Below are 23,244 nucleotides of genomic sequence, written 5' to 3' on the forward strand. Positions count from 1 at the left end.
CAAATCAAAGCAAGCAGCATTAGCTTTGGCCTAGACGGCTCTATGAAGCAATTGGTCCCAGCTCTCATTCACTGGGTAAAACGGCCTTCTTCTAAACGAGAAATAGACAGGCCAAATTAAGATCTCACGTAGCTATCCCCAGTGTTTGTCAGGGTTGTACCTTTCAGACTAAGACTCTTTTTGGGATGGCTTGGCTTTTTATTAGCTCAGCTTTGGTTCAGCTTCCTGCTTTGAAGATACTAGTTGTACCAATGATCAACGATTCCATTGTTTTACGGGTTTTTACTGTCCAGTTCATTCCAACAAATGGTAGCTCCACCATACAGTTGGGTAGGTGTCAGCTCAAATATGATGCCAAGCGGGTATTGGTGTTATAATGGAATTATTTGAAACTTTGAAATGTTGTAGATCTGCCGTGGAATTCGGAATTTTGAGGTGGGGTACAGTCTAATCATCCCTTGTTTTTATCAAACGTTGCATTCAGGGATGTCAACGGGTCATCACTTCAACCTGACCCACTGACCCCACTAGTTTGAAATGTGGATGTCAACCAGCCTCTCATTTCAATGTCATTATGTCAACAGATCAGAGCAGACATTGGGCTAACCCAATCAAAATCTGGCCCGAAACCCGATTAAAAATTTGAATCAAATCCAAGGTCAAATCCACACAGTTTACTACATAACCCGACCCACTGACATACCTAATTATCCCTAACTCAGATTATGGCTGTATAACAGTATGTGGAACCAATGATGACACCCCATGCTAAGTCATAAAATACATGGGACCTATAACCATCAATCTCTCACTGGGGGCCCTGTAATTCATGACTGGCATTGGATGCTATTATTGGTTCCACAGACCACCACAGCAAGGTTCAAGGTTCAAAAGGTTCTAAATATCTACACGGGCTGATATGCTAGTAGGGCATATCAGCCTGTGTCGGTGCTTCTTTTATATGTTTTACTTTTTTTTTTTTCGAAATTGATTCAAGGGGGTCAGTTTAAGGCCCGACTACCCTCTGAACCAATGGCTGACCCTATACAACCCATGTAAGGGCAGGAAGCCACCAGCACGATACATATAGTCCGATACAATACTTCAAACCTTGCCGTTCAAAGCATCGGATACATATCAGTGTGTGTCGAGTTTTTAAACCCAGCTATAGGCCTAATACTAGGAATTAAGGCATTTGAACACTTTTGCAAGTAATACCCTTCCTAGAGACGTCTTAGCAATTCTTTAATTTAAGAGTATCGCCCCCTTTAATTTAAGAGCATGAGCCCTTTTAACCTTGATTGAGTTCAGTCCAGCGTTGGTCAAAATACATCAGCTCACGTTTTTTCTGTATATAGAACTTACAATTAATAAAATCATTGCTTTATCTCTATATGAATTGATTGTGTATAAGTTCAAAATATGTGGTTAATTTTTTATTTTTATACTGTTTTAGTTTTTTCTTTATTTTAATAATCGTGAATCAGACTCTAATTCGAAAAACCTTAAAAAAAAAAAAAAAAAAAAGCAATAGGATTTAGAATTTAACCCACACCCCGTAGATCCAATTGGTTTTTAGATTGAATTCAGACTGGTAGAGGTTTCAGATGATTGGATCGAAGTTGGGAGTGGTTGGTTCCAATCCAAATCAGACCCAATTAAAGACCTATATATGATAGCAAGATTGTTCTCTTGCAAACATTGCCTCTTCTATTAACTGAATCAAGCACTCCAAAAGTCAATTAGAGACGTGAAAAAAAAAAAAAAAAAAAAAGCAATAGGATTTAGAATTTAACCCACACCCCGTAGATCCAATTGGTTTTTAGATTGAATTCAGACTGGTAGAGGTTTTAGATGATTGGATCGAAGTTGGGAGTGGTTGGTTCCAATCCAAATCAGACCCAATTAAAGACCTATATATGATAGCAAGATTGTTCTCTTGCAAACATTGCCTCTTCTATTAACTGAATCAAGCACTCCAAAAGTCAATTAGAGACGTGAAAAAAAAAAAAAAAAAAAAAAAAAAACAAGAAAAAACAATATGAACATTGAAAGCTAGAACAAGCTAACTCTGTTACAACTTGAAAGCTTTAAGGTTTGGATGCAGGAAATGTTGCCACGAAAAGATGGTTATATACTGAAAAAATGAAGTTTCACCACCCCTTCAACACAACATACCTCTCTCTCTCTCTCTCTCTCTCTCCAGGGAACGCAACAATTTACGCATAAATCTTGATCCCACCTTGTCATTTGTTAGTGCATTGTTGCCCGAGGAACTCGAGGCCTCACTGGTGTTTTTGAAGGACTAACTCTACATAAACCAACACACTCAAGAAAGTCAGTGGCATAGACAACCCAAGTATCCAACACAGATTGAAAGAAATCATAGCTAGCTGCTCAGACACCATACCTAATAGGGAGGGATCCCAAAAGCAACCCACTGCAATTTAGTGCAACAATAGCGCTTTCTGCCTGTATCATGAAGAGGAAAATTTAGTCCAGGTGAACAAGGAAAGAATTTCCAGTATATAAACAAAACAATTCTTTTACTGGATTCGGATTAGCTGAACGTATTAGCTGTGTAGCCAGCTGTGGAACCAATGACAATGCTCCACACCGGACATAAATTCCAAGAAAGAGTGACTGGCATGGGGTGTTGTCAACTTGTCATTGGTTCCACAGGCTGCTAAACAGCCATTACATTCAGCTAATCCGACCTTGTTTTCACCCTTGTTACTCAGGCCATTTGATAAGCAAAAGATTTCAGAAGAGAAAAAGATCAACAGCATAGAAAAGTGCCCAACATACTAATACAGCATAGAAGACTACAACACAACAAGCAGATTATTTTCCTCCAAAAACAACCAAGTTACAGCTCAGGAACCTTACCTATCTTGATTAACAACCCTAATCATAAAATGTTTTGAATCTTTGAAAACACTATAAGAAAATGTTTTCACCCAATAGTCAGATAATTTTAGCCACCTTACTAAACGGCGTACCTTTAAATAAACTCTGGATAAAAGATATGTCCCACCTTACTGCATGAATTTTGTTTTCCTCCTGCCAACTACAACCAAAGGAAATCTCTTTAAATCTTCTCACTCATTTCTGCAATCTTTAATGAGACATGGAAGAGTGACAATAGGTATGATTCACCCCGTCCTTTGGTTCTTTTCTGCTTCTTTATATCTCTATATTTTTACATAAATCCCCTTATCTCTACTCATTCCTTCCTCATCTCTACCAATCAACTATACACGAGTCCCCTCACACCCACCCCAAGGGGATGAGTTCTACATTTCATCTATTCCCCAACCATCAATCTTGTAATTTCCCTTCAACCTTGTAATCTTGGAACCACCAAGATGTTTATGGGCAATACGTCCTTAAATTAATTTTTTAGGAGATTGATTGCAAAAATCGACTTCCCAAAGAAGAGAAGAAATTTGCTGGTGTGGAAAAATCTTCCAAAGAGGGTCACACCACCAAAATCCTAAAAGGAGAAGGCATTAAGGGGTACCTGTTACGGGAACAGGTAATCCATTAGTGGCGAATGACTACTGCCTAAAAGGAGAACAAGGATGAGGAGGGAACTGCTGATGGGGAAAATAGGTAACAGTAGTAGTTTGGCAACAAGCACAAAGTCCATTATGTGAGATGCGAGGGAAAAAAACTATTTTCCCTAACCCTCATCCCTTCAAGTTGTATAAAAAATATAGCTTTCATCAGTAACAATAATGGTGTAAGACATGAAAAAGTCTCTCTTCTAGTTTCTGGCCATACTCTTGTTAGGGCTGCAACTTGAGCAGCTCAGGTTGAGCATTTGTAAAAATTTGAATGCTTGTATAAATTCCTTTAACCATGTACCCAATTTGTACTCTTAATTCTTATCTTATTGCATTGAAAATAGATCCAACTTCGTCCATCTTTATTTGATTTCCAAAATACATGGCTGATTTTTGGTTTTGAAAAATCAAAGCTGACAGCAGAACATGAATCTAACTAGGAGAATTAAAAGGATAAGCTATTTTCTTTAACCAAAAGTAGCAAGCAGAAAACAATCATACTGTTCAAGGCATCTTTGCACATATAGAGCTTTGAAAATCAAAATAAGCTTTAGAGATTTGAAATAGAGGATTAAACCATTTTCTTTAACCAAAAGTAGCAAGAAGAAGATAATCATTCTGGCCAAGGGCATGCTTCAATGCATCTCATAAAGAACTTGGAGAAGCAAAATGCTCTAGAATATGCTAAAGATGTTTCTTGGGAAAAAGTTATTTGTCTTTACGGAAAAGGATTACATTGATAAGAACCACATTGGCCAATTTGCCCATGTACTTTATGTATATTTTTAAGATGCCAGTGAGTGTCAGCATAAAACTGAAAAAGTTGATGAGGGAATTTTTATAGGAACCGGTAAGTGACAGCAGAATTTGGACACTTCCTTCAGGGTCCTTCACTTGTGCTTCCTTCTTTAAAACCCTAACTCAACCGGCTGTTCCTCTTGGATTGTAATTACCTATTAAAGAAGTTTGGTGTCAACCTATCCCACTAAAGGTTAGGAGCTTTTGTTGGGAAGCTTTCCTAGAAAGAATCAACAAAGGAGATTTGCTTCAAAGAAAGATACCCAATAGATGTTCATCTCCTCACTGCTGTGTTCTTTGTAAAGCTGATGGAGAGTCTGTTTACTACTTACTAGTATCCTTTCAATTTGAAAAATCTATTTGGGAATGGTTTACTTCTTTGTTTGGGTGCAGTTGGAATCCACCACTGAATGTGCAAAGCTTGTTTACTTCCTCTTCCGTCAATTAGCCAACAAAAAGATGAAAGGTTGTGCGGAGATGTGTTTGGTCTGCTATTTGCTGGACTATATGGGAAGAAAGAAAGTCAAGGATCTTTTCGGATAAGGAGATAAGTCTAGGAGTTGTAATACAAGTGATTCACATAAGGGTGATACATTGGATGAAATCATTTGACTTGTTCACAAATTTTTCAGTGGATGATTTACTAAGAAAATGGAAAGAAATTGCTAGTTTAAGTCTCAGCTAAGAAGACCTTAAGCCCTTGGAATTCTCCACCTTAGGGTTATATTAAGCTGAATTTTGATGGTATAGTATGGGAAACCCAGGGCCTTCTGGTACTAGGAGAGTTCTAAGAAATGAAAAAGGGAATGTAATAGCAATGTTCTCTGGCCCAACCGGAGTGGGAGATTCTCTGAGGGCCAAGGTACTAGCAGCCTTGGAAGGGGTACAAAGAGTTACAGACCTGAATATTAATAAGCTGGTTATAGAAGGAGACTCTGAGACTGTAGTGAGATGGTTAAAGGAATACAACTCTAGGCTCCGGAACTACAGCAGCAGAAAGAGACAATTTAAGTGGCTGACCAAGGACATTGAAGTTAAATGCACATGGGTAAAGAGAAGTGCAAATTCTTTCGCAGATGGGTTAGCTAAGCAAGGGGTGAATAGGGTTTTATGTTTTATGGGCTCAGATGTAACTGTTTTTTCTTCTTTTTTGGGTGTTTGTTGATTCTTTGGGGAGTTAAAATAGTTTAGCCCCCCTCCTCTATAAGTTAAGATTTCTCCCTTAATGAAATTTCCTGTTATTGATCAAAAACAAATGAGGAACCAGGGAGGATAAAAAGGACCATAGGGTGAATTGGGAAATGGTAAGTAGAAGCAAGAAGTTTGGTGGGTTAGGATTAGGCAATTTACAAAAGAGGAGTGTAGCTTTACTGGGGAAGTGGCTTTGGAGATTACCTGGGGATAAGCATTGGGCAGCTAAGATAGTGGTCAGCATTCATGGGCTTGCAATTGATGGTTGAGATGTTGGATTATTGACCATGGCTACCAAAGCTTCCCCTTGGAATGCCATCCATGCTATCCTCCCCTCTTTCCTGCCATTTGTCAAGCATGCCTTTGTTCTAGCAATCCTATAAAATTTTGGGAACAGGTTTGGGTGAGTAACCTCTCCTTGAAAGATAAATTCCCCTCTATTTTTGTCTTACAAAGATATAAAAATAAATGTGTCTTCTTTCTTGGATTCTCCAAATTCAAGAATTGACTTTGATTGGGATCTGAGATTGAAGGGGTGTCAGACATTTGGAACTGAATGATATATTGGACTTCATATCCTTGACGGGGTCTATTTGGATTCCTCCAAACCTGATAGGACCCTTTCTTTATCAAGTGCCTATTCCTATGCTTCTTTTTTCAAGGCTCTTACTCAACCTTTTGATTCACTAGAGCCAAGGTTTAAAATGTTGATGTCAATGGAAATGTTGGTTACCCAAATATAGGACGTATGTCGGAAATGTCAGAAATGTTGAATAAAAATATTGTAAAAAGTATAGACATTGTGCAAATATTGTGAAATTTGTGGAAATATGCAATAATATTTTGTAAAATGATAAAAGAAGCATTAATACACCTTTCTAGAAGGTTATCCTACCTTTGCTTAAGTTTACTTTTGATTTATTATAAATTTTAATCAATAATAAGAATTAAGTCATATATTCATAATCATATCTACATTTAATATTTTTATTATTATGCAGAAATAATTTATATTTGCACATCTTTTTATTCTAATAGGTAATTAGTTTGTTCTTTTGTTTTTATTTAATTAATTCCTTTTATGAATATTTTATTTCAAATATTAATATTTTTTTGTGAAGAAATATTTTATGTAAATGCATATCTTTGTATTCTAATAATTAATTTATTCCTTTTTTTGTTTTTAATTCCTTTCTTGAATATTTTATTTCATATATTAATTTTATATTATAGGAACTTATACAAGCAACTTATATAAATATATTATGCATTAATATTTTTAATACATATTTATTTATTTGTAGTACATTGATATAATATAGTAATATATTATATATTAATGTTTGATTGGCATTACAGCGAAGGTCTAGAATATTACTATAGACCCTCATGTATTATAACATATTCAATTATTCTATTAAACATTCATTTTAAGTGTTTTTTGTTGTGATGGTCTATGGGTTTTTCATAGATCATAATGTATCATAGCAATACCTTTATTAAGTTACAATATATAACTTAAGTGTTAAGACAAAAAATCACTTTTCGTTTTTGAACGTAAAGGGTTCTGTTCAAACACTCGACTCTGGAGTCTGGAACTTGAAGCACAAGAGGAGTGCATCTGATCGATTGAGCAAAGGAGAAAAAGAAATCTCCGTTTTGTTCCTCCTCTTTCATTCTTTTTTCTTTTTTTTTTTTTTCTTCCCTTATTTTTCATTATGGAAGTGGGTTGGTGGGCACTACATACCTGAATGGAGATGAATCGAGATGAGAGCTTGGAGCTTTAATTTTTGGGGGCATGGTGTCTTGGTTTTTGCTCCAAAAAAAAAAAGTGTTTCAGTGCTCTAATGACAATAGAGCTGCCTGATTCGAACCCTAAATTTGCATTTTCACACCTCAAGCTTCCAGGTAAGGAAACAGGAAACCGTTATTCTTTTTTCCCCTCCATAATCTCATCTCTTGATGCATGATTCCTTTCTTTATTTTGAGCTTGTCTTCTTAATTTTTCTTCATTTGCTCTGTTTTTATATGAAACAAGAGCAGTGTCATCTGTGTTTAGAAATATTTTGACATGTCATTCAAAATATTAGGAAACAACTTTTTTTTTTTTGTTTAGAAAGACTTAGTTGACGTTTGTCCAAAATATGGGAAATGTCAACTGAACTGACATAAGGTATTTTTCTCATTCATCTTAAAGTTTCTTTCAATGGGTCTCAACCATTTTCGACATTTTGCGACATTTTAAACCATGATTGGGGCTACCTTTTCTGATAAAGGAGGTTTGGATCAATCCCATCCATCCAAGAGTTAGAGGTTTTTGCTGCAAAGTCTTTCTAGAAAGAATTAATACCTATGATTTACTCCAAAGGAAAAGAAATAATTGGTGTTTATCCCCTTACTAGTGTGTTATATGTAAGGCCAATGGAGAAACTTGCTTTCGCTTATTAATCTCTTGCCCCTTTGTAACTTTTATTTGTTTGCTTCTACTTTTTTGAGGTGGCCAAAGAAAAGGGGATGAATGTTATGGAGATGTGAAAGGGCTACAGTGAGCTGGACCATTTGGGAAGAGAAGAATGCAAGACTGTCTTCAGGCAAGGAAAGAACTAGAGAGGTTGTCATAGAAACAATCACAATGAGAGTGATACATTGGGTAAAGTCTATGGAGTTGTCTAATGCATTCTCAACAGGTAATATTATGAAAAATGGAAGGAAGTGGCCAGTTCTGACTGTCACCAATACAAGCCCCATTTGGTCTCCACCAATGATTGACTACATCCAGCTAAACTTTGATGGGAGTAGTGCAGGTAACCTGGGTCTCTCCGGTATTTGAAGGGTGTTTGGAGATAGTGAAGGCATTGTTAGCCTATTTTTCAGACCCAATTCGACCAAGTGAGTCATTATGGGGTGAGGTTATGGCTGTCATGAAGGGACTCCAAAAAGCAAAGGACATGAATGTATGGAAGCTGATTATAGAAGGTTTTGAAAGCTGGTAATGGAGTGGTTGCAAAGGGAAGAAAAAGGATTTCGGTTTTTTTTAACAATGAAAGAAGAGATTCCAGTGGCTGACACAAAAATATGGATGTGAAATTCAGTTGGGTTAAAAGAACTGCAAATGGGTTTGCTGATGCATTAGAAAAACAAGGGGTTGAAAGGAATCAAGTGTTTTGGGCTTAATTGTAATAGCAAAATTCTTCTGTGGAGTGTTAAAAAGCAATGGTAAGGAGCAAATCATTGACTCCAATAGTTGTTAGGGTAATACATTGGCTGAAAGCAACTGATATGCCCACAAATTTCTCAGCTGAGGGTATCCTAAGCGGATGGTCAATAGTGGCAAACTCTTCAGCTGCACAAAGTGTGGTTCAAGCCCTTTGGACACCTACAGCACAACAAAGAGTAAAATTGAACTTCGATGGAAGCCACTGGGCACCCCGGGGCCCTCTGGAGTTGGGAGAGTTTTTAGGGATGGGGAGGGCAGGATGCAAGCACCTTATTCCGGCCCAATAGGTGTGGGAGATTCCTTAAGGGCTGAAGATTGGCCAAGCAATGGGGATATCAAAACCTTGAGGTAGAAGGGAGACCCTAAACTTCTAATAGGATGGCTGCAGACAACAAGCTTGGGTGTATGGACCCTTAGACAACTTTTTTTTTTGGCATTTGGTGCTATGCACCATTAATAACTTCCCCCTGACCCCCTTATTTTCCCAAAGTTCTGGTTGCGGGATTTGATTCCGCGTCAATGCTGGAACAAACCAGCTAACACACCAACGAGCTAGCAAGGGATGTGGGAGTAATCTTCAAATGGTTAAGGAGATCAGCCAATTCTGTGGCTCACAATTTGGCAAAGCAGGGGACCTCAGGGAAATTTTGTTTTGGGCTGTATTGTAAGATTTGAGATTTGTATGGGGTCAACACTCATGCTCTAAGTGGTTGACATTCTTATATTTAACTGTCATGTTAATGAAAGTTGTCATTTCCAATCCAAAAAAAAAAGAATGTTTGTCCCTCCTAATCATTTTATAATTCTAACGAAATTCTGTTATTCACCAAAAAATACGCTAATCCTGTTCTGAATATTCTAATCAAAGTTACCATTTCCAATAAAAAAGAATGTTTATCCCTCCTAATCATTTTCCATGGTTATAGGAACATTAAAGTGCAAAGCAAAAGGAGGATTTATTGACTAATCCTGTACCGAAAAGCGTGACTAAGGCATACAAAATCTCCCTTGTTTACTTTTATTTACATTTAATGAACACAACCAACCATATATAGTGACATGGAGTCATTGAGCATCCTAACATAAAATGAAAATAATATCTGCCAACCATGATAAGCAGTGGAAACACAGACTGCAAAAGCTTACCACAGTAAACTCAACAAATGCTATGCGTGTTGAATGAACATTATCCCCCAAAAGCCTCAGGCGGGAAACCTATACATAAAAAATATACCATTTAAGAAAGCTTTCTTTACAGCTAACCAAGAAAATACCAGTTTTAGGGCATTGTGCTGACCTCACCACAAATTGATTCAAAGAAGTTCTTTACATCAGTTTGAGAAACCTGTGACCCATATACAGTTAAGTGATCAATGTATGCAAAAGCACAAGATCATAATGACCAAACAAAGTTGCATATTAAAGATTTTCAACTTGAAATGAAGTAGGGATGGCAATCTGACCCACCACCGTCGAGGCCTGCCCTGCCCTGCCCCAGCCGAGGTGGATTTTCTGAATATTGACCGGGGTCGGGATGGGTTTTAGGCAAACCCAAAATTAGTCTGACCAATGATGGGGCGGGGATAGTATTTATCCACCTTGCCCCGATCCTTGGCCCAATATACATATATATCAAAAGCTACTTGATAACTGATAAATCAAACCATTGGCATACCCTTTAAAAATTAAAACATAAAGATATTGAACTTTTGGAAGAATTTACCAAAAAAAAATCAAATTGGACAAGAGAAAAGTTCAAGTCCAACCTAAATGTGAATGAAACCATACTGCCCAGCAATGATTGGGGTGGGGTGGGGCAAATTCGGGGATCCCCGTTCCCCATGGGGACGGGGATGCAACTGGGATTTCCAGCCCAACTGGGGTACAGGATGGGTATGGGGTGGGGTATATGTTTTTGGGGCTGGGGACAGGACATGTAAAACCCGGCCCCACCCTGCCCCATTGCCATTCCTAAAAGCAAAAGTCATACTTAAATGTAAAAGTAGGAAAATACCTTCTTGTCAATATTTGTACAATAGACTGTCCGGGCACACATTTCCCGTTCATCTTCTGACTGTATTCAATCACAATCACGAAAATAATCCATAAAAAAATGAACCTCCAAAGCTATATGTTTAACTATGTCGAATAAAAAAGAACCTGACCATCATGAAAGATAATAACTAAAAACATCAAAAATTTATTGAAGGTGTACCCTGGGAAGGAATGTAGGATTCACAGGCAGGATAGCAGTTTTTGAAGGTAAAACCCTGACAGGATAGTATCCTAGCATTGTCCCAGCAAGGTTCAGAGCTGCCCTTGCACCTTCTGCCAACAGATTCCACATTTAGGATGTGCAAAATCAGAAAGCAGGTTCCCAGCATAGACCAAACAAGAAAGATAAAATATTTATAGACCAAATAAGAAAGATAAAATATTTTCCTAGATAACTAACTTACGCTCATCAGCAAACTCTATAAATGCAAAGCGAAGAACCGAATGGGGATCGCCACAAACACGGCAATCAACTACCTGCAAAATAATCATTTCAAAAGTTGCACTCATTAGATTTATCATCCACCAGTGTAACATAGTGTATGGGTCTCGAAGCAACCATTTCATTTCTTCATTTTCTATTATAACTTAAGTATTCCCCTCTAAATAGAAAAATATATCCAAGAAAAAGAAACAAATAAAAAATAGTCTCAGCAATGATAATACCATATGGAATTTTATAAAAAATTTAATTAAAAGTTCAAGAAAGAGAAGCCAACTGACATAGTAAAGGAGAGCATATATGTCATAAAGCCCCAGCTTGTTACAAATATATCCATCCTTAATTGACCTAAGCTTTTGGTGAAGATATCTGCTACTTGGTCTTTTGACTTAATGTAAGGTGTTATAATATCCCCACTTGTCACTTCCTTTCTCACGAAGTGGCAGTCAACTTCAATATGTTTAATTAATTCATGAAACACTGAGTTGGAGGCAATATGTGTAGCAACTTGGCTGTCACAAAACAGTTTAATAGGCTGACTAACTAGAATGTTTACTTACTGAAGGAAATGTTTCAGCCAAAACAGATCACAGGTAGCATGAGCCATTGCCCTGTATTCAGCCTCAGCACTATTCCTAGCAACCACACTTTGCTTTTTGCTCTTCCAAGTAATAAAGTTTCCACACAAAAAGGTATACTAACTTGTAGTAGATTTTTTGTCCATTGAGGACCCTGCCCCATCTGCATATAAATACCTTTCTAGGGACAAGTCTCCCCCTTTCTTATACAACAACCCTCGGGCTGGAGCATGCTTTGAATACCTTAACACTCTCATAACACCATCCCAATGAATAGTTGCAAGGTTGTGCACAAACTAGCTTAGCACTCCAACACTAAAGGAGATGTTAGGCCTACTGATAGTTAGGTAGATCCAATGTTTTAAAATGCGGAGGTGTGACGCAAGGCGTGAGGTGTAGATTAGAATGTAAGAGGCGTAAGCCTACTTAAGAGGTAGGGGGTGAGGAGGAAGGGGAGGAGGAAGAAGAGGGAGGATGAAATGTGCAAAAGGCACATGAGGCATACGCCTCTTGCACCTGAGGTGTATGACCAGCACCTCTTGCACCTGAGGTGTATGCCTCAGAGGTACCAGCACCTTTGGCATACGCCTCAGGGCGTTTTGGGGGTGCCTTGCCTAGAAGCGTGCCTCCAGGCGTACGCCTCGCACACCTTTTAAAACACTGAGTAGATCAGCTTGCCCACTAATTTCTTGTACCTTGTAGAATCTTCCAATAGCTCCCCTAACTGCTAGTCATCTTCACATTGGGATCCAAGTATCCATTGGCTTGGATCCCAACAACCTAGTTTCCTATAGTACATCCAAAACATACTTTCTTTGTGAAAGAGAGATTCCCCACTTCGACCAGGCAACCTCAATACCCAAAAAATAGTTCAAGATCCCTAGGTCTTTGGTTTGAAAATGTTGTTGTAGGAATTGCTTCATCTCACTGATCCCATGTGCACCACTACCAATACGAACAATATAATCAACATAAAAAAGGCAACATGATATTCGCAAAAGAAGTATCCCTGTCAAGCACGAAGTAATCAGGACTACACTGTTTCAAACCAAAATCTTGCACCACACTATTGAATCTACCAAACCATGCCCATGGGGACTGCTTACCTAATTCACCCCTAAGCAACATACCCAGGAGGTTGCTCCATAAACACTTCTTGAAAGTCACTATGGAGGCAAGCATTTTTTATATCAAGCTGAAATAAGGACCAATCAAAATGACCAACTAAAGAGATGAGTACCCATATAGTGCCTATTTTAGCCACCAGTTAGGTCTGAATAATCCACCCCATAGGTTTGTGTATATCCCTTAGCAACAAAACAGGTTTTAAATCATTCAATGCTAGCATCTTGGTGGTGTTTAACTATATAGACCCATTGACAACCAACTACCTACTTCCCAGGGGACAAGGACATAAGATCCCAAGTATGGTTGGATTGAAGAGAATGAAATTCTTCATCCATCACCGTCTTCTAATCACGAGAGGAGAGGCTTCCTAGACAGAACATGGAAAAAACACAAAGGACAAAAGGGAAACAAACCATTAATAATGAAAGAGATAAGTGAGCAAAGGAAACATGGCAAAAAATAGGATGATTTGTGCAAGCACGCATACCCTTACAGAGAGCAATAAGGAGATCAAGGTCGGATGGAGTGGGATCTATCTACGGTGAAGACATAGGTGGAGGGGTCAGATGTTGGAGTCAAAGCAAGTTAAGCAACTACTAATGATAATTCTAATTGTCAATCATGTCTTAAGTACACCTTGTAAACCGATGGCCGAAGAGACTCCTCAATAGTGGGTAAGGTAATAAATACATCACCAGAATCAAAAGGAAGAGGAATAGAAGGAAATGGTTCACACCCGAGAAATATGGTAAGTGCTCAAAGAAGATAATATCCAGAGCAATAAAGGCCTTAAGAAGAATAGAATAACGACATTTGCATCCTTTCTGAGTACAAGAGTAACCAAGGAAATGCATCTAATAGCTTAAGAGTCAAGTTTGTCATAGCTCGAACCTAGTTTATGAATAAAGCACATATAACCAAATACCCAAGGAGGAAGGGAAGAAGGAGAAATAAAAGTAAACAATATAGAGAAATGAGACTCACCATTAAGAACTAAGGAAGGCATACGGTTTATGAGGAAGTAGGAGGTGAGAACTCCATCACTCCAATAGGCTTTAGGAACAAATATTCGGATCAACAAAGCACGAGAAGTTTCAATCACATGACGAATCTATCGCTCTGCCACTTCATTTTTCTAAGGGGTGTATAAATAGGAGGACTATATATTATACTGTGAGAATTAAAAAAAAAAAGAAAAAAAACTGAAATTGACTATGAAAATAATACTTAGCATTGTCAGGACGAAACACCTTGATGCATACACCAAATTGATTTCTTATCATAGGATAAAAAGATAGAAAGTTAAAGAACAGTTATGAACATTCCTTCATTAAGTAAATCCATGTCATTCTTGAATGATCATCAATAAATGTTACAAAATATTTGAACCCAAACATCAGTATGAACCAAAGCAAAAGGAATTGAAACATTCTTGTCTTCTCTAGGAAGAAAAGATACTCTATGATGCTTACTAAGTTGACACGACTCACACTCCAACTAAGTTACAAACTCTAAAGGTGGGAACCAATGACTTCAAAACACACAATGAAGGATGGCCAAGACAACAATGCCACTAATGTGGGGTAAGAAAGGAATGGAGAGCCTTTTGTTGACCATGGTCATCCAAATAGTACAGTCCCCCTACTTCACAACCACCACCAATCATCTTCCCCATCTTGAGATCTTGAAACACATAGTAAGAAGGATTGAAGGTTATGGAACAATGAAGATCTTGAGTAAGTTTACTCACAAAATAAGACCTAAAGGGAAACATAGGTACATAAAAACAGAATGTAAATTAAGGTTAGAACTGAGAGACACATAAGCAGTATCAATAATGGAGGAAGAAGAGCCATCAACTAAAGTGACAATCCAAGACGTTGAGGGAGGAGACAGAGACATAAACATCTCTAAGGATCCAATCATATCGTTTGAGGCTCCAGAATTAATTACCCAAGGTGAGGGTTTGGAACTAAAAGCAAGACAAGTTGTACTTGATTTCAGAAGTGGAGTAGTAGTAGTACCAAAAGAGATAGATTGGCTAAGCCTCTCATACTCCTCAAGTGTAATGGAGATTGTCTCTTTATCCTTGCCAACACTTAAAACAAACAAATCCTCAGTGATACCACAGCTAACAAGATCATCTCCCACCATAGCATGGCTAGCCCAAAAGGATGAAGGGCCATACAGGTCATAGTAAAAATTAACTGTGTGACCCTCTTTTCCACAATATTAAGCCACACCCACCACCACCCCTTACACCTCCTACTTCTCTCCCCACACCAATAGCCACCCCTAGGCCCATGGTTGAAACCTCTTGCAACACCTCCACCTCTTCCCCATACTCCTCAACCTCTGAAACCTCCTTTTGTCCAGAATAAAGTTGCTTGGCATGACCCCAATCTCCTTAGTAGTGTCTAGGAACATGAGATTCATACTTATATGGTTCTCCATGCCATTCCATAAGATAAGGAAACCATGATTTGAGTATTCTCTTGTGCCCATTTATTATATCCTTCTAATCCACTCTTCAATGGGCCCTCCTTAATGTACTTCAACTTACCTCTTCCAATGAGAGACACCTCAACCGACTTGGCCCATGGTGTATAGTTGGTACCATTGAGTTTTACTATAATTTATCTGTGAATTCATTAAGTCTGATTATACAACTATAACGGGTTTAGAGCTACCACTTCATGAGGCCATGAGTAAAAGGTAAGTTACTGATTTACTACTTCAATTTATCAAACAAGTATTGTACACCTAGTGTAGCACTAGTTACAGCTCAAGAAAAACACCAAAAAAACGTCACCACACTTCTGCTTAAATACAAAGGGAGCTTCACACACTTACCAATAATCCACCAACATACTACAGACCACGAGACATTCACCATATTGGAGGCTAATCACAACTGCAGTCAAGACATTCACGAAATTGCCCTTCTTCAAACTGCCAAATAGAGGGAGATTACAAAACCATCACCGCACAAATAGCCACAACCTGAGGCATTAAAGCCTCTTTTCCTAAGGGGTGATCAGTTCTTTTGTGTCCTTTTTTGCTTTCTACAACGAGAGAATGTTCTCTATGTCTAGGGCACAAAAAAGTAGAGGCATGAAGTACCAGTCAATTTTTATTGCTTTGATACCATGTGCCGAGGGAAGATGGAGAGAAAGAGAGAAGGGAGAACAGCCAAGAGAAGTCAAGACAAGAGAACTCTCTTAACAGTCAACCCGGGATTAATTTTCATTCATTGACACGGTCAAATTACAACTATGCCTCCAGTTAAATAAGTTATACATAGGAGAGAAAAAATAACAGGAGAAAGACAAATCTGCCCCTTCTGACTAACTTTAACATTTGCAGCTAAATAGATCCTAAGCCATTTCCTATGGTAAATTATAACTTTTATAAAAGTTAATAATCTTTAGCTGTTCATTTTGGTGATGAATCATGAAACCAGATAGTTTTCTGTGGTAGTTGAGAACTACATAAAAGAATGGTATTGTAATTTGTAATTGCAAGTAACTGACACCAACATGCCACACCCAGTATAGGAATAGAAACATGAGTCAAAATACCATAATGCAAAGGAGCATAACTTGTCAAAATGTGAAAAAAAAAAACACAAAGATTACAGTGACTCATGGAGAATAAAGAAAAGTTGTTTAGTTATGATCATTAAGTGGTTGGGTATATCATGAATTTTGAATTTTTACTATTCTTTACCTAAAGAAACTTCTACAGATAAATGTAAAAGCTTATAATAGGCTGCCTAGGAAGGTTTGATAAAAAAGATGGAGTTTGTAACATATTTTAGATGTGCGGTCATCTCAAATAAGCAAGGAGTGAAACATGCCCAACATACTTCCATTCAGGAAAGCCCATGCAACAATGGGTTGTCACGCTTTGGAATCTCACAACTGCTCCTACTCTCTTATGCCAACATGATACATTGAAACTTCAATATCTTTGTTTTTACTGTTTGTCATAGTAAATAAAAAGAAAAATCACTAAAACAGAAAAAAGATAGATTCTCAGGAGATGAGGCATCACTAAGACCTGCAAACAAATACCCCCCCACTCCACATCCCTATCAAGATACCAACACATAAAGCAAAGACAGCCAACAAGGCCTTCCCAACCATCTACCTAATCCCCCTGGAAAACAAGCAACCAAACCAAATCCAAGAAGCAAAAATCAATTCATGTTTCCTTGGCACAACCTAACCAACCTCCAAAACAAAGAAAGACCCTCCCTCCAAGGTCTTTTTTCTAAAAGCATTACTATTAAGATGAATAAAACATACAGATTACTAAACATCGTACTCTCACCACCCTCCTCCAAACAAAAATTCATCCTACCAACCATTAAACACTACTTGCTGGATTCTACAAATGGATTTAAGGCTTTTCATTCCCTTTTCTATTTCCATGAAGACTTTCCTGGCATGGTACTCTCCTTCTATGAAAACAGCTCATTTTTTCCCAGTCTACTTCTTTGTCAACCACTTTCCTAGGATGCATTTGCTGGTCTACCTTAACAGTTTGATGAAAAGTTCCAGAAAAAACTCCAACCTCCTCCTTCACAGACTCTGACACCATATTATCCACATCTCCTAGGAAATTCTAAACAAAACATCATAGAAATCACAAGCTAGATAAGTTTTCTATTCCAGCATTTGAGATCCAAACTCTATTGGTGGTGTGGGGATTCACCACCACCTCATTTAAGACAGCAGACAAAATATTTGTGGCAGTTTCATGTTTGTAACAAGTCCTAGCACCACAATGATAATATGATATTATATTAATAGATAAAAAATTCTACATTAAGTGTTCGAGGTTTGGCTGCTTTAGAACCTATGTTCTTATAAAATCCACACCACCTTCTGCTGCAGTATCATGCAATTAGGGATGGATAACCTCTCTTAAGCTCATTATTCCAATTCCTATTCTTTCTCTTCTGCTTTATCCTACAACTCAGCCATCACCCAATTCCGGTCCCAGCTATCTGAGGTCTTGGCAGGGGTAGACTAGATATGGACCTACTTTGGCCCTTTTTTGCACAAAGTAGTCACTCTCTACAAATTCAGTCCAAGAACCAAACTGCAGTTCATTTTCATAAGTTATAGAAAAGACTAAGCTAAAGAATGAATCAACAAGATGAGTAGAAAGGTGGGTTCAGAGAATGGCTTCAATCGATCCTCTTCCCTTGGAATATCTCCCTAAAATGGAATTAACAAATAGAATTCCCAATGACTGAAATTCATCACAAAGAAAATAGGAAATTATACCGCAAATGATATTAAGCGTAAATTAAATTAAACACTGGCAAGTAATCGCAGGTATTCCTGTAAATTTTCCATAGGATAGATATTCCCTTTAATAAATTGACAAGTCACCTTAACTTTTCATTTTTAACATTAAAAAATAATAATTGATGGTCCTATGCACTTATTTGGTTTGAATATTACTAAGAATACAGGAGAAACAGCCTCAATGTCCTTGCCAATTTTCTTATACATAACACGAATTAATGGCCCTGCTCCACATTGGATCTCATAATAACAAATTAGTCCTTTCTATTCCAAGTGACCGGGTTATGTAATAAAATTGTAAACCAGAAAGTAGATCCAATATCTGGAAGCCTAGAGCATAAAACTATTATCTTATCCCCTTCACAGCCCAGGTGAATGCTAAACTGTTTAAACCCTCAAATCAATCCTATTCTTTAAAAATAAAATAAAATAACCATCTTAGATGGTCAAATTATCAAGTCATCCAACAGGGCTTTAGGATTTAAGTCTGTGGGTGCATGCAAAAATCTGGTCATTGCTGCTTAAAACCTTTACCAATAAATTCTGAATTCCAGCAATATGAATAACTCTGAAATTGAAAATTGATTTGGCAAGAATAAAATGCGGCATTCATCAACTTTTCAAGGAGTAGTAAGGTGGTTTCTACAGATCCCCCATCAAGATAATATTAAATCAAAGAACATCAGATTAGATCTTATGCCATAAAAAGGAACTGACATTATAATAGGCAATATCAGTGAAATCAAAAGCAAATCCTAAAGGGAACCAAATAACATCATCAACAGATATACAAAACAAAACAAGAATTGGCTATTCAACTGATCTATTAATTCCCTACCAGACTTTTTTTTGACAAGTAGAATGAAAATTTTATTAAATAAAAAAAAATAAAAGATACAGCCCAGTAGGTGACAAGGTGACACCTATCTTGCAAAACAAAACAGCTCTGACCTAAACAGCATGTACTGATACAAAACTGACACAAGTTACAATGACTGAATTTCAAGTACATTCCGAAATTCTCCCCCAAATTTGATCTACTAACTTGATCAAATTCTGGAAGCACCCAGACCTAATCTGCTACTAGATTGCCCACTAGAGCCACCAGAGTTAGAATTTTTTTTATTTATCTTCAAAAGTCCTTTTATTTCTTTCATTCCACAGAGTCCAGCATACGGCAAAGAGAATGCAGCTCCAAACTATCCTTGCTTTCCTGCTTCCCCCAAGTCTTGGCCAAGAAGAGAAAATTTCTGCTGTTGAAATTGGCTGACACACTCCTTGCCCAAAGAGGGATGAATAGAATTTCCAAATGATGTTTACTGTCTTACAAGAGAAGAATAGATGTCAAGCAGACTCTTCCCCCGAGCAGCACATAACACAGATGTTTGCTCGGCAGAATCCTCTATTTTTTAAGTGGTCAACTGTTAGTATACTATCCAAGGCAACCAAGGCCACGACTTCACTACAATGTATAACCAAGGCCAAGAGAAGTATTACAGCAGAAGGTGTTACTAACTGCATCAACTCAAGGTATTCATAGAAACTCCAAGACCTTAAAGAACAATGGGGTTCTCATCCTTGCTGGAGTCTGATTCCACTAGACCCAAATGTATATATACTTATACCCCCATGATTCCTAATGAATAAAGATAAGCAAGAAATCCAAATGGACAAGTATTCTGAAATAATCCTTAAACAAGTTAAGCTTCCATTCCAAAGGAGGAAAATGGAAGCCAGAAAATACAGGGAACTGATGTTCACCAAGCCATTACAGAACCCGAAAAGAAATCTGATCAGTTAATCCATTATGATGCAATGTTTAATAGGAGAGGACCAAACAAAATCTCCCCAACACCTTCTAACAGTTTTTCAGAAATATTCCTTCTACACCATTATAATTTAAGACATATAAATCACCATAAATGTTTCCTTTATCAATGTGCTAGACGCACTAAGGAGGTTATATTAATGAAATATAAAATCAATGCATTGCAGGGGCAAGAAATATCAGATGAACAAAAGACAAACAATTACTATGAATCTCATCCCAGAAATCCTACAGCAGAATAAGCACATTCTCAAATGGCAAACCCCGCAGCAAAGCAACATAAGTGGAAAATTTTGCACTCACAGTTGGCGTTCTTTTGGGTAACAAAGCAACCCGAACATGTGAATCAAATACAAACATTCAGCCTAGAACAGAATTTATCATTTTAGGAGAAAAAAAAAATCAGTCAGCAAGTAATAAACCATGCTTTAAGCGATTCATATAATTAGGTCTCCATTCAATAAGCAACAAATTTACCTGTCCACAAGTAGTAAACAATGCCGCAAGTCGTTCTTCGGTGACCTAATGTACCAGATTAAAGAAATCCCATTGATGCAAGCAATATATAAAAAATTAGAAAGGAAACGAAGTAAAAGAAGTAAAGGAATTTAAGGCTCAATTAAAAGAAGAGAGATTAAAATTTCTACTAAATATTTACTTACGTGCTGATCAATATCAGAAACATATACAGTTCGCCTAATGCTATCTTCTCTCTGAGCTCTAAGCGTCCTCCCATTCAACCTCCTCTTACCCTGACTGTAGTTGTTCTTTTTCTGGCAAATCCAGACCCAAAAAAAAAATCAGAAAAGCAATCCACCTTCTTCAGAAATCGAGTTCAACATCAATGAATATAAGGATAGAAAACAAAATAAACTGAATGGACTAGTCGAATACTCTAAAAAGGTTAAAAAATAGAAATGGTTAAAACCCAAAAACTCCATAATTTCAACACTACAACATATTATCATGATTTTTCAAAGCAAAACTAGAAATTAACCAAAAAGAAATCTTCTTTACATAAATTTAATCCCCACCCTACCCCAAAAAAAATAAAACTAAACAAAAAATTAACATGAAAAAAAAAAAGCAGGTTAACTCAAAGACCAAAGCTGAAAGTACCCTCCGGTAATTAGAATTCCCATCATCACTAAAATCCTTAATCACCCCAGATAAATTATTGGGCGGCGATTGAGAATGTGACAGACGATCGGGCGAGTAAGAAGACGGGAAGAATTCTTTCGCCGACGGGTTCAATTTCGAGAGCAAATCAACGAGCTGCCGAACGTCTCGTTGAAACTCAGACTTGGGATCAGACGCCGGAGCAGCAGCAGCAGCAGCAGTCGAGGAAGCGCGATGATGGATGAACTGATCATCCGAACCAATCGCATTCTCCGCAACAGCAGCCATGGTAATCAAACCAAAAATAAATGAAAAAAAAAATAAACAAACTAAACGAAACCCAAATCTCCCTATATGCTATATCTCTCTACCTAACTTCTCTATCTCTACACGCAAAATTAGGTTTTTTGGATTTTCTAGGAGAACTGAAATGGAAAGGAAATGGATATGTGGATATCTTCTTCTTTATTCCTTTCTCGTCTGCAATCTATAAATTGACTTTCATCAGGGAGAGTCAAAGAAATGAAAGGAAAAAAAAGGAAAGAAAAATGGAATTTGGGTTTTTCTTCGAGATTTTAATTCTACAAAGACAACTGGTTTACTGTTCTTCTTCTTCGCAACAAATGGCTTTAGCTTTGGTTCTGGTTTTGGCTATGGCTATGGCTTTGGCTTTGTCCTCTCTCTCTGAAACAAGAGTTAAAAGTCTACGAGCGTGGCGAATTAAATTAGCAAGGAAAGCGAACGGAAGCTAACGTACGCAGTGGTGGTTGTTACTTTCGTAACAAGGGAAATGTCACGTGTAACTACTGGAAAGGATCTGTTGGGATTATGATTTTTGTTGTTACTTCTCTGAGATCTCTCGGGTCTCGACGGACCAGTGGGCCACCCCTAAACCTACTCTGGTCTGGACGACCCATCGTTCTACAGCAAGTGGATCCATCATCGATGAATTGGCCAATCTTGGCCGTCCATCATATACATGGGTATATCATACGATCAAAATCTCGATACACGCATGTCTGATTCTTTGCCGACAAGGGAGAATGGCTGAACCGAATGATTTATTATTTTATCTTAACAGAAATAATATATCTAACAAATAATCCATCAGTTTCACCAACAAGTTGCTTGGGACATCACAGATGCGCATTGAAAATAATACATGATTCATGGGGAGATGTTCCAATACATGGTAGAGGTGTCCTATTGGTAACGATGTGGGGATAATTTGTGTTTAATGGGTCGGACCGGGTTGGGTTAAAATAATAACACTTCACACCAATCATAAAATAAAACACATGGGTCTCACAACCATTCAACCTTTCACTATGACCCCATAGATTTTATTATTGTTGTGGAGCATTGTTATTAGTTCCACACCCTCCTACACATAGAGGTATAAATTGAGTTGGCTCGTATTGAGTCAAGTTGTGCTTCCTATACTTTGGGGGTTGGCTTGATACAGTCACGGCTCAAGCTTGTATAGGCCCATGCCATGCTGTAGGTTGAGCCTTGGGCCAAGCTAAGCTGTAGACTAGGTCAAGCCATGTTTTCTAAAAATTTTGAAAAAAAATGAAAATTTTAACACAAATTTTAAAATAAACAAAAAATAAAAAAAAAATCTTAAAACTTTATTTTATATGGATTTTGATGTATACAGTTATTTATATGTGCGGTAATAAAATGAAAAATATATAATAAACTTGAAAATAAAATTATATATTAATATATTATATGGATTGTGTCGACACGCAAGTTGTGGGCAGCACGACCTGCTCGGTCATGCCATGTCGTGATGAGCATTATGTTTTAGAACACATGCTTAAACAAATGTCATTTTGTGTATTATGTTTTAGAACGGATCGGGATGAGCATTTGCCATAGTACCTCCCAAATGGGTTATAATAGGTAAGGATGTTAATGGGCTGGATTAAACGTTAAACCTGGCTTGACCCGATTGTTTTGGGGTTAGATATAGATATATTCAGCTTTAACGTT

At 37.5% G+C, this 23,244-nt stretch overlaps 1 protein-coding gene across 1 annotated transcript; it reads right to left on the reverse strand.

Annotated features, from left to right (window-relative positions):
* Positions 1-2,048: 2,048 nt before the first annotated feature.
* Positions 2,049-21,944, reverse strand: LOC148862117 (polyadenylate-binding protein-interacting protein 9-like). The gene is made up of 10 exons (XM_088985758.1): positions 21,247-21,944; positions 20,790-20,900; positions 20,605-20,649; positions 11,235-11,307; positions 10,991-11,103; positions 10,790-10,849; positions 10,073-10,120; positions 9,922-9,990; positions 2,411-2,472; positions 2,049-2,311 (listed from the first exon to the last, which is right to left on the reverse strand). Exons 1-10 carry the CDS (start codon positions 21,532-21,534, stop codon positions 2,254-2,256), a joined length of 927 nt encoding a protein of 308 aa, XP_088841884.1. The 5' UTR covers positions 21,535-21,944; the 3' UTR covers positions 2,049-2,253.
* Positions 21,945-23,244: the final 1,300 nt, after the last annotated feature.

Source organism: Nelumbo lutea, chromosome 4 (assembly GCF_056320005.1).
Source record: "Nelumbo lutea isolate HS-2025 chromosome 4, American lotus-T2T, whole genome shotgun sequence".
Lineage (NCBI taxonomy): Eukaryota > Viridiplantae > Streptophyta > Magnoliopsida > Proteales > Nelumbonaceae > Nelumbo > Nelumbo lutea.

Bases quoted from the DNA above. Each gene is read 5' to 3' on its own strand.
- LOC148862117 (XM_088985758.1), bottom strand. From the start codon at position 21,534: ATGGCTGCTGTTGCGGAGAATGCGATTGGTTCGGATGATCAGTTCATC. The intron at 11,104-11,234 runs GTAAGTTAGTTA...ATCTGTTGGCAG, and splicing joins TATAGAGTTTGCTGATGAGC to AAGGTGCAAGGGCAGCTCTG. The intron at 9,991-10,072 runs GTCAGCACAATG...TTTTATGTATAG, and splicing joins TTGAATCAATTTGTGGTGAG to GTTTCCCGCCTGAGGCTTTT.